Genomic DNA, 12,873 nt, shown 5'->3' on the forward strand with positions numbered 1-12,873 from the left:
TACTTTCACATTGCTCCCTTCCTTGCTGGGCTTACTTGTGGCTGCTTTATTGCGCGATATACTTCGCATAGTTAAAAGCCCAAACAGCACCTTTTGATTTCTGATTGTTTGCTCTCTCTCTTTCTCTCTCTCATTCTCTGCTCCTGACGGAGGGGGTGTGAGCAGGGGGGCTGTTCGCACCCCTAGAGGATACGGACGCTAGTCTAAAAAATGCTGAAAGACTGCCTTCACATTGCTCCCTTCCTTGCTGGGCTTACTTGAGGCTGCTTTGTCACGTGATATGCTTCCCGCACTGTGCTTCGCATACTGAAAAGCCCGAATAGCACCTATCGGTTTTTGATTGTTTACTTTTCTCTCTCTCTCTCTCTCTGACATTTTCATCTCTGTCTTGTCATGGAGCACAGTTTAAACTTTTGAAAAAGAGACAAATGTTTGTTTGCAGTGTTTGAAAAAAGTTCCTGTCTCTACAACCTCCTGTGTTTCTGTGCAAATCTGTGACCCAAGCGTGACAATATAAAAATAACCATATAAACATATGGTTTTTTACTTTGCGGATTTTCACCTTTAGCGGGGGGTTCTGGAACGCAACCCCCATGATCGAGGAGGGATCACTGTATTGAGACTGATAAAGAAAAGTCGAAAGCGGGGAGATCAGGAACACGTTTTAACAAAGCCAAGTCAAGAAGCAAGAATCAAAGACAAAAAGAGAAGTCAAAAAGTGAAATACCAGAATATCAAAATAACAAAAGTTTCACAAAAAGAAACAAAGGCATTTTTTTTTTAATTGGAAAACTTAGACAGAGAAATATGCCTGAGAATGAGCTGTAAAAAAATGAAACTTACAAATCAAAATGACAGATCAAGGAGGGACAATATTGTAAACAACTGGTGTTAAAAATTAATTCATTATGACCCTTCTTCTTGTCATATAGTATTGTTTTTCTGATCTTTTTCATCCTTGTTTTGGGTTTTGAACCTTTTTGAAAGCAATTGTGATAAGGGTTTTGAGATTTTAAATTTATTTCGTTCAGTTCAACTATTTTTGGATCTTGTTTTGACACCCATTTTCTTTACTGTTACCACAGTATGGCTCAGCGTTTCTCAACCTTTAAGTATTTACGACCGAATTTTCATAACAGTTTTTAATTGTGCCCCCTAACGTTTTTTTGAAACCCTAATAAATATATATATATTTTGCTGCCGATACACCGCTACAAGTTTAAAATTTCCCAACGAATAGCGAAATTACACCACATATGGCAACATTTGCACCCCCTTTTTTGATACTTTAGCCCCACAGTTTGAGAACCGCTGGTATAGCTAAAGATATGATCTCGGAGTGCGCGAATTATGATGCTATCACTGTGATGAGAGAAAAGCACTACGCATTTCCTTGCTATCCAAGATAGGATAAAATCCTTAAAACTTCTTGCAATTTTCTTTGTTTCCGAACCCCTTGGTAATTTCTGATTTTCGGATTTTGATCCTTGCGTTTTGCTTTTCCGTTTTGACCTTTGGACTGCATTTTTCTCTTAAACACGTTTTGCCAGTGTTTTTTAGCAAGGAATTTTGAAAGTGAAAAAGTAGGGGGGCTTGCCTATATTGAGAACGAACTGAATTGCTAGGGTTTTCTTCTGCCATTTTTTTTGAGAATTTTTTCTGGAACAACTGGTCTTTTAAAAGATGCAGAAAAAAATTATGTAAAACAGCATTCTTACTTTTTTGTTGTCACCATAGTTTCCTTCTGTCAATAAAGAGAAAACTGAAACAATAAGAGCCAGACGTAATTCAACCTTTTAAAGCTCATCCCTTAAAAGTGACATTTCTTCACTTTACTGAGATTATATCTTGTCACACACATGTGAGTAGGTGGCAGCTAAAGGGCCTCAGTGATTGTAATACCACAATAGACCAAGGGGTGGTGCGGTGCGCTGACTGTCTTTTTCAGTTCCTTACAGACCATTCTTGGGAAATCCTGCCTGGTTCCGGCACCCTCAATGACGCCACTTCCGGCCCTCATGATGACGTCACTTCTGGTTCCGGGTCCCATGATGATGTCACTTCCTGTACAGGCCTTTAAAGCCGCCATCTTTCTTGCATCAAATCAGATCTGTCTTGGACTCAAACGAGTGAACAACTCTGTTCAACTAAACAACCTATTTTGCAGCTGTGGGATGATATGTGGGCGGCTGCCCCAAATCTTTATGATGTCTGTGTCTCATCTTTATCACAGTATCCTGAGGGCTGCTTGCTCTGTTTTCAAGTTAAGCATAAGGACACCAAGCTGTTCTTTATACCAGACCATAATGCAGTAGCAGCTCAGATAAGAAAAGCCATGAACCTGACAAGGAGAGCTATGAAGCCATCTCATTCATCAGTGGTGCAGGGAGCCCATATGACTGGCCTGCATGTTGCCACCTAAGAAGTGATATAATGCGCACATACAAACTACATACATACCTACACGTATGTTCAAATGATGCAATTTTTAAGAAGTGGGACTGTGACAAATGATTGGAGCACTCTGTTGATAACCTGGCAGCTTAAACTATGTGGTCATGTGCTGAGCTATTTTTGTTAAGTCTTTGGCTGTGTATTCTCATATTGTATTATGCTTTAAATCTGATGGTAGATAACATGTTGGGTGTGTGCTTTATTCACTTGTTTCATGCTTTATTCTACTAATTTTAGATCATGGCTAATCTTGTAATTACTTTGAATGGTACCTTTTGTGGATTGTGCTTCTATGATCTGTTATATGGAAGGATAATGACATAGCTCTAATTTAGGAAAGCCATCTGAAAATCAGTGGTATGGTGAAATGTACTAGTTGGTGTTAGCACATCATTTCAACATCCTCTGCCTAGAGTAGCTCACAGATTACAAAGCATTGGAGGGAAGGACATGAATGCCACTGTGGATCCATTATTAAACAACTCTTGAGTAAATTCCAGGGTAAGACAGCTTCCATCCAGTTTGGCGCTATGCAAATCCTACAATCACCTCAAATTAAAAGACAGTTTCTGGTTCATCAGTCCTTCAGCAAGAGAGGTTTTGCTTTATTTGAATAAACATAGGTCACATTCTGTAGTGCAAAAAATGAAATCTAAGCAAGTGAAAAGTATTTATATCATGACATAAAAACTTATTTTCCTTATTGTAAGAATTATTGACTTTGTATTTACAATTATTTAGCTTATTTTAAGAAATCTTGTCAAGTATATTTTGCTTACCCCATTGGCAGATATTTTTTTTGCTAAATAAAAGCAAAACAACTCCCACTTAAAAATTTTGGTCTAGTTTTTGCATGTGCATTTTTTGCAGTGTGTAGTTGAAGCTGTACTCTTATTAAACACACAGGGAATTAAATGTAAACCCAGGATCCTGCCGCATCAGCCTCACACAGTCAAACAGCCTTTGAATAGTATGCTACTAAATAAACAGCAATTTTGCAAACGGTTCAGAAAGGAGTTGAATGAGTTTTTATCATTTAAAGTAGGAAAAGCCTCAGAATCTAGTGTGCTTTGGGAGGTGATTAAGTGCTTTGGAAAAAAATAATTTCTACTGCATTTGCAAGGCACTTGTCATGGGCCAGAATTAATAAGAGTTTGAATTAAAGCAAGCATAACTTCGGAATGAGTAATGTGAAAGATGAATGTTCTCTTCGTTCCCTTGTACTAAGAAGTTAAGCAGAAGTAAGCTTTAAAAACACGCTTTGCTGAGCAAACGGAAAAATATTTGTCCAAAGGACTCAAGGTCTAAGCATTCCACACTGAGACTGCCTTATCACGTTTTCCCTTAGTTTACATCTGAACGCCATAACAAAGGAGCCAAGAAATCAAGTTGCAAAAGGGGCGTTGGAGGCGCTCAAGGATTATGTATAATAAAGTGTCGACTGTTGCATTTCATAATAATATTAAATCACGCATTCTAGGGGTATAAAAACTTGCCCCACCCAACAGATGAGGTTCAGAAGAGCCCTGACACTGTCAAGTAATATTGATTGCCTGTTTTTCTGAAACCTGCTCACTGTGACGATGAGAAAATAAAGCTGCCATATGACCACACCTGCTGTTTTGTCTGGTGTCTTCGTCCACAGTAACCCAAGGCGTTCATTCAGGGTTTTGAAGGGTAAAAAGCTAAAGTTAAAATGCAATACAATACAATACAATTTATTTTTGTATAGCGCAAAATCACACAAGAAGTTCCGCAATGGGTTTTAACAGGCCCTGCCTCTTGACAGCCCCCCAGCCTTGACTCTCTAAGAAGACAAGAAAAAACTCCCAAAAAAACCCTTGTAGGGAAAAAATGGAAGAAACCTCGGGAAAGGGAGTTCAAAAAGAGACCCCTTTCCAGTTAGGCTGGGAGTTAAGTGGGTGTCAAAAAGAAGGGGGTCAATACAATGCAATACATAGAACAGAACAAATCCTCAATACAGCATAAAAATAAGAATTTTACAAGTACAGAGCAGAATTTAACAGCAGATGATATCCCATAATATGATTTGGATTTGTTTAGAGTCCTGAAGGCCTCAGCCATCAAGCTGCCTCCCCCATTTGGCCATTCCACAGTTGAGTCAGCGCTGGGCCAGCCAATCTGATGAAAGGACCCATCTACCCCCATGATTAAAACTAGTCGAACTTGCTATTACTTAGATGCAAATGAATTAAACAATGCCAAGTAAATTCCTTTGTATTTTTCTCAGACAGAGAAATTCATCTCTTTTTTAGACGTCTGCTTAAAAACCCAAATCAAACTATTTAATTAAAAGTCATAAATTAAAAAATGAAGAATTTACAACTTTGTATTCCAATATATTTTCTGAGCATTCCTCAGTTTTCCGTAGCTCTATTAATATCTGTCAGAGGAGGGTAATGCCTTGTTGGATGCCCCATTAAGTTATTAAAGTTGATAAAAAAATCTTTAAGACATTACAAGTGAAAAGGCACTTGAGCTTGTTATCTTCCATCCAGAATTCTTTTTTAACTTGTTGGGACCAGCTTCCTCCACCTATTTCAACTGCCTCAATCCTCTACTTATAACTCTTTTATGTATCCTACTATAAATGATTAATTACACTTCAAACCAACCAAAGACTTGCAACTATGCTAAATGCAGAATCTCTGTGTTTTCCCCAGTCGATTCTGGGGTTCATCAGCGGTGTGTTTTTGCTGCTACTCTGTTCAGTGCTTGTATGGACTGTGTGCTGGGCAGGGTCATGGGGTCCAGCGGCTGTAGAGCATCTGTTAGTGAAGAAAGATTCTCTGATCTTGACTTTGCTGGTGATGCTGTGATCTTCACAGAGTCAATGGAGGCTCTGAGCAGGGCTCTCGAGAGACTGAGTGAGGAGTCTGAGTGTCTGGGCTTACAAGTATCCTGGATAAAAACCAAGAACCAGGCATTTAAAGACCTTTTGGGGTTAGCCATCAGAAGTGTGTCTGTCTGCTGGAAGAGTGTTGACCATGTCGATAGGCTTACTTACCTCAGCAGCGACATTCACATCTCTGTTGACTCTTCCTATGAAGTCAGTAGACGGATTGAGAGAGCATGGGGGGGTCATGAGGTCGCTGGAAAAGGGTATGTGGCGCTCCTGTTATCTATGCAAAAGAACAAAGGTCCAAGTCCTTAGAGCTTCCTGTGTTGCTATATGGTTGTGAGACATGGACGCTATTTAATGACCGGATTCTAAGACTGGACTCCTTCAGTACTGTGTCTCTTGTGAAAATCCTTGGGTACTGCTGGTTTGACTTTGTGTACAATGAGTAGTTGTTCACAGAGTCCCAAATGGGGCACATCACCTACATTGTGAGGGAGCATCAGTTATGGCCCTATGGCGCAATACCCCGAGGTTGATCCAGCTCACAGGATCCTCATTGTTGAGGGCCCAAGCAGCTGGACCAGGCCAAGGGAATGCCCACATAACACCTGGCTGCAGCAGATGGATGGTCATTTCTGGAGGGTGGGACTGGACTGCGTGTCTGCCTGGGAGGTTGCTAACTAAGATCCTGCTGTTTCGTCATGTGGTGGGTGCGGCAATGTGCTGTACCAGTGCATGCTCCCCAACCTAACCTGATCTGACCTATGCTAATGTTGGAGATTGTTACCACTGATGTCTCTCTATATATAAAAGGAAATCCTGGAATGGAAAGCAAATGCAAGGCTATGATATGTGATAATCTCGAAAGACATTTAGAAGACCCGCGAGACCAAGGAGACTTGCCACGGTGCATCTCGCGGGGACCGTAAACATGAGACTTGGTGCCAAGAGATTGTCCCAGGGCCATAGCAAAAAGGACAGCGGCTGTACAGGCTTTAAAGAGATGGAAGGGCAGCACGACAGCAGCTATAACCCCCCCCGAACGCTAGCAGCGTTATACATCCTGCAAGAAAGAATTCAAACACGCCCGGGGCCAGTAATGAAAGACAGGTATTGCTTTTACAACATCACGCGAGACCAGACAGTGAGCCATCATTTAAAACAAGTCAACAGACCTCTAAGCTAGCAGTTGTTGGATTGCATTTGGCAGGCAAGCATCATGTGCTCTGAGCTCTTCAAACAACGACATGCGACAAGCAGAAGAGGCAGCTAGCAAGCAGCAAAAACACAGCAAATGATCCAAAGGTATATCCTTAGCGTACGTTCAGCCGCAACACCCTTCACAACACGAGCAGCATTATACGTCTGGGAAGAAAGAGATGTAACCAGGCATATGGCCAAAAATAAAGGAAAAGTATTGTTTTTACAAACGTTTTTAAAGTAAAAGTGAAAATAATGCATATGTAACAATTCACAAGAAAATAACAATCTCTTTAAATTGTAGATTGCCTGTCTAAGGTAAAGTCATCCCTGATGAATGGGGACGTGGGAATGAGGGGTCCTTTCATCGGATTAGCGCTATTTCAGATGTGGAATGGCAAAATGGGGGAGGCAGTTTGATGAATAAGGTCTCCAGGACTTAAAACAAATCCAAATCATGTTATGTGATATCATCTAAAGTGAAATTCTACTCCGTACTTCTAGAATTTTTATTTTTATATTGTATTGAGGATTTATTCTGTTCTATGTATTGTACTGTACGGCTCAGAACTAAAAGACAATGAGTAAAATGACAAAGTAGAACTTCATAAAGACGTTTACAAACGGTGACGCTAAACACATGCAGAGCAGGTTAGAGACTATGAAACCAGTGAAATTAGAAAAGCTCAAAAAAAACAAACAAAAAAAAAAAACGGCGCTATACACATGTGGAGAAAGTTAAAGGATATGAAAGTAGGAAAATTAGAAAATATAAAAAAAGAAAGTAAAGATCGCAGTAGCACAAACAAACAAACTGCTTCATTTAACTATGCACCAGTCTAACTTTGGTTTTGCACAATAATTACTACACTATTGCACCTTAACACTTAATTCTACTTTATTCACATAATTTTACTTATTATGTGCTAATATACTGTTATCTTTCAATCTATGACTTTTTGTTAATCTAACTGATATTCTTGTAGCTTTGCACAGTTTTTGATAAGCGGATCAGGATGTATTTCACTGCGTGTTGTCCTGTATAACTATGCATGTGACAAATAAAGAATCTTGAGAATGCATTTATTGGTTACTTTGTTCATTTATATATATTTATCTGTCTGCTTATTTAAAAAGCTACATTTACACCAGGAGTCAAAAACGTTCTGTCTAGCCCTTGTACAAAAACCTAGACAAAAGCTGGGGTATCACCTTGGTAACCCCATGTACTTTTGGAACTGTGAGAGGAAAATATCACGACTTTACAGACAGGAGTCCAATGCAGAACTCTACTTACTTTTTTACTTTGTAAAGAAAAATTATTAACTGCTGATGATATAGATCGTTTTGTCTGTGCTGAAATTCCAAACAGAGAAACCTGTCCTGACCTCATTAAAAAGATTCAGCATATTGGGACTCGCAAGATTGCAAATATTGTTTTTATAGAAGTTCTGAAATAAAAGTGAAACTAATGAAATAGCAACAATTCAAAGAAAAAAAATCTTAAAAGTGTGTATCCGGAAAACCAAACACGGGGGTTGGCGAGCGAAGCGAGCAGGGGGTGAAGCCCCCTAGTACTTGAAAAATAAAATTGCTTTCTAAAATTACGGTGAAGATCCTGGGCACCATTTATTCCAATGATGTCACGTGCCTTTGTGTGGTGCAAGCTAAAAGAACATATCACCTAAACAGATTTTTTTCCACATGCAGTTATTCCATTTATTCTCAAATAATAAGGCCTGAGTTTCTACATAGCATTTATGTATAACTACACACCTTGAAATTTTTTTCCTGTTCATATTTTGTTCTATTTTATCTAATTTGTGTGTTGCCCTTGTATTCTGCATCATATCTTTTTTGTATTTTATGTTGTGTTTGTATGTGAATGTACTTGTTCTACAAAGACAAATTCAGACTACACCTTAGTGTACCTCACCAATAATGTGAATTCTGACTCTGAACTGATACACACGGATCAAACCGCCTTCATGCAAACTCATCTTGTATCTGACAATTTCAGGAGACTACTTCAGGCTGCTTCTCTCTTTCTCCATAGTCTGCCTTTTGATTGCTTGATGCTGAAAAATCACTTCTTTGATTTTCCTTTGTGGTTTTTATAAGATTTTTTAAATATTTATTTCTCTTTTTATGACTTGCTACTATTTAAGTTGGTATACTTTTGATTTGGTTATTTTTGTGTTTCTTCTTTTGAGGCCACTTTTTTATTTTGCATTTTTAATTCTCAGTAAATAAATGGTAAAATCTTTAAGAAACTACATTTTTGCTCTTTAAGCCAGGGTGTTTTGCAGTTACTCTGTCCTTTATAATCTTTTAACTTTGGCCCCTCTTGGAGTGCAGACTGCCAACCCTGATTGTTAAGTTTGGGGCCAGACTTACACTGAGCTTGTGAGGCCTACTGGTATTTTTCAGGCCTACATGGAAGATCTGGCTTGATTGTAAAGATCTGAGAACTCTTTGAGTTTTGTGAGCCTGCACTAAAAGAATGTGGTGTTTATTCTGCCCTTTTTATCTCATATCTATTTTCAGTTGGATAGCGACTCAGCTTTCAACCACTTAAGCTTTTTCATTCATTTATTCATTCACTCACTTTTGGAATTTTCGTGTAACATCACAGTCATCTCACCCTTGCTTTAATGCATATCTGTGAGAGAGAAAAGGGGCTAACTATAAGGATGTGACTGATGACCTTTTGATTTCCAAATTAGTTAAAGGTTTGTAAAAGCTAGAAGTTTGTAGGACAGTTATTTATGTACCTAATGTACAATAATAATAAATACGAGAAAGCATGTATTTAGGTGACTGTTTACTATGTGCAGGTCTAATGTATCTTGGCACAGATTAAAAGTTTTCCAATACCACATCTTTAAGGATGATGTTAAATGCTGTGTTGGGTTGTGTGTCATGATTCCAAATAGCATGCACTTCTTGTCATTGATATGTGGTCCTTTGTCCATGTTATATTGTAGCTTTAACATGGTGAAGAAACAAGCCGCAAAGAAGTCAACCGAACCAAAGGAGGGAATATTCATTTAATATGAATATACAGTGTGCTAATATGGAATGGAAAATAGAACAAATACTTGTAAGTTTGTAGAACTGTGTAATTTACTAATACACATCTTGTAAGAAAAAATGACCAAGTTTACATTCATAGCCTTTTTCATACTGAGCATTAAAAATAATAAATTAAGCTTATCACAAACAGAGTGGTATATGTAATGAATCCAGTATAAGAAAATTATTTCATACTGAAGTTACATTTCCTAAGTGTTATGTGCAACCTTTATCATGTGAATAGACAAGATAAATACAGTGTAGAGGACTAGATAATGAAGAGCAATAGCAACAGCAAAGAATAAGAGTGGCATAAATTGCATTTATCCCTTGTTATCACTTGTTTTGTTATGCTTGTACCTTTTATGGAAGTGTTTATTTGAAATTTGGACTTCAGTCTTCACACATGTCAAAATTTTGTCACTAGTACTATATCATGAAAAAAGTTTCTGTTTTAGTTATGTGTTCAAACATTTCTTGCCTCACATTTCCTGTCATCCTACATTTCCCCAGATCATTTGTAGACATGGAACACACGTAAAATGCATGTGTTCCAAATAACAATATATTATTTACCCTATACAACTCCAGGCACCTCGCACCTAAATAAAGAGCCTTGAGCTGGGAGAACTTTTTGTCCAACTTGAGCTGCGGCGGTGGGAGGGATGAGATAGCAGGCTGCTTGACACATTTACAAAATAAAAGATGCTAATGGAGAGGTGCAAAGGAATTTAAGGTGGCCTGGGATTATAACTTTTTTCGTTGGTTTCAGGGATTCTAGTGTTAATGTTAAACCGGTGTAGAAAAGACACATATTGTTAAATATTAATCTACTTAATGAACCGTTAAACTTCAACAATACAGTCCTTTACTTCTGAGATGGTATGAACATTTAAAATCCACTGTGCACTTTAAAAATATAAGTGGTGCTTTCTAGATGGCTCATGGCAGTTAAAGAAATCATAAAAGTTAACTGATGGTAGGCCACCAGAAAAACTTACTGCAAGCAAAATGCCATTTAGTGTTATTTCTTCTTAGATGAGTTCAAGTTAGTTTTACATAACAAGCAGAAACAGAAACTCCTGTCTCAGATAATAAGCCAAATCACCTGGAGTTTGAATAGCTTTTCTGCCAGTGTTATGTGATTGAGTGCTTCAAAACCTGATTAGATGACCCAATAATCATAAATTCATGTGTATGGATCAAAAATAAGATCTTGATTACCAGAGGCCGGAGGTCTGGATGAGTCAGGATGTATCCATTGTTGGTGATTGCAAAGGCATATCCGTGAATCCCTAGCTGTAATTACAGAAAATAATTAAAAAAAGAATTGAAAACAGGATTTACTTGATGCATTTACATAAAATCATGTGCAATCAAATACTTTGTAATACATAGCATATATTCTGACATTCAGAGGCTTTGTCTGCACAAAGCTAATTTAAATGAACATGAACCTAAAGCCCCAGACATTACCTTCAAAAGAAATGCAACATTTTAAAAGGTTCATAAAATAACACATTTTTAAATGTCAGTTGAGTTTGTTACACATTTTAAATTATTTTTTGAAAAGTGTTTATCTAGTATGGAAAAATAATTTAATAGTTTTAGGTATGATATTTAAACCATTGCCTTAAAGGCCTGAAATTAGCTTTTATTTTCATTTGATTTAAATTTTCAACAAGATAGTGTTTATGATTCAAAGCCCAGTTCTAGCAGCTGGTGCAGTGATGCTGCTGTTTGAGAATAAACCTGAAGAAATCCTTTAAGAGCCGCAAGGATGCCAAGTGCCCTTTAGGAAATTATCATGGGACTCACTTGTACATTGCTGAAAATGTGACGCACTCCTGTATGAAAATGTGCATGTTACCACTTCTTCACCAACTCTAGTGTCCATTAATTTGTGAAAAATACCACAGTATACAAATGGCTGTTGTGACTTCCCACACACAAAAATAGAAAGATTGGTTCAACCTCAAAACAACTAAGAGCCAGACCAGTGCTCCCCAAGGCAGGCCTCACCCTTGGCAGCCTAGTCTCCACACTTCAATTGCAGGGTCTGGCCTACACAGACCCAAAAATGAAGCTGAGGCTTTTAAAATGTAAATATCATAAAATATCAGAAAGAGTATGGGAAAAGCCTCTGACCCAAGAAAACTAAACAAAGTTCCTTTAATATTTAAATATGTATTAAGGAGACTCAAAACAGGGAGCACAAAAAGGCAAGGCAGTAAAAAAGAGCAAAAAAAAAAATAGAGTTCATTAAATTATATACAGAAAAATATTTTAAAAAACAAGAAAAGGATTAAATGAATAAAAAATAAATTTATGCAAACATAACTGTGCCATGTAAGAAAAGGGTTGTGGAAAGGAAATGAGTTCAAGAGTCCCTTATAGCAATGCATTAGTTGATGGTGTCCATGGGTAGTAAATTGTTCATTTTCTTGTTTGTCTAATTTGGGGTTGTGGGATGGCCTTCTCTTAACATCGTCTAGGAAGTATAATATTTACCATAATTTTATAATATACAGTATAATTTGTTTAAACTTCTTTGTGAATTTAATAAATAATATTGAAAAATTAGAAACCTAGAAAATATTTAATGGAAATATAAAAATAACTGCTTACCTATAAGCCTGTACTCTTTAGATTTTGTGCTTTGTATATTTATGTATTCTTTTGTTAATTAGGTTAATGATTTGATCAGTCAAATTATCCATGATAACTATTATTAACATTGCACAGTGGTACAATCTGAACCTAAAAATTGTACAACATAATGTAACAGGAATGAATTCAGTACTATGGACAGTTCCTTGCTGTATGGCAAGTTTCACCATCCTAGTGGTTATATACTAAGGCTACAAAAACAAACACAGTTTCTGTACAGCGTGGGTATGCGTATTACAGAGATGTGAACTTATCAATATAGAAAACTTTTAAACACATTTTCACACTCAGTAACCGACAAATTTTACCTGTTGTAAATACAATATAAGTCACTAAAAATGTAATTAACTCCAAAGCTGGCTTGGTGTAACTGAATGTGGACATGTGCTTGACTCAGTGTGGTTGTACTTTTAAAGTGTGTTTATTAAGATATATCATATTCACTGTATTAAAGTATAATGTCTTGAACACAATTAATGCTGCTCAAGTAGATAAATATTAAATTAATTTATTTCCCATATATGAGCAGATTCTCTAACCTTGTACTGCAGTTAAGCTTATATTGCCATTTACCAATGTATTTTTACATTTCCATTTTATAAATATATTAG

General features: G+C 37.2%; 1 protein-coding gene across 4 annotated transcripts in view; it reads right to left on the reverse strand.

The window, feature by feature from the left end:
- The window catches only part of cacna2d3a (calcium channel, voltage-dependent, alpha 2/delta subunit 3a), a 624,026-nt gene that overhangs the window by 187,656 nt on the left and 423,497 nt on the right, over positions 1-12,873 (reverse strand). For all 4 annotated transcript variants that reach the window (XR_007933861.1, XM_051921047.1, XM_051921048.1 and 1 more), the window contains one exon: positions 10,817-10,891. Coding sequence is in view for 3 of the 4 variants with exons in the window: in XM_051921047.1 (XP_051777007.1) it covers positions 10,817-10,891 (75 nt within the window). In the remaining variant the exon portion in view is untranslated. The remainder of the gene's footprint in view (positions 1-10,816; positions 10,892-12,873) is intronic.

This window comes from Erpetoichthys calabaricus, chromosome 18, assembly GCF_900747795.2.
Source record: "Erpetoichthys calabaricus chromosome 18, fErpCal1.3, whole genome shotgun sequence".
Lineage (NCBI taxonomy): Eukaryota > Metazoa > Chordata > Cladistia > Polypteriformes > Polypteridae > Erpetoichthys > Erpetoichthys calabaricus.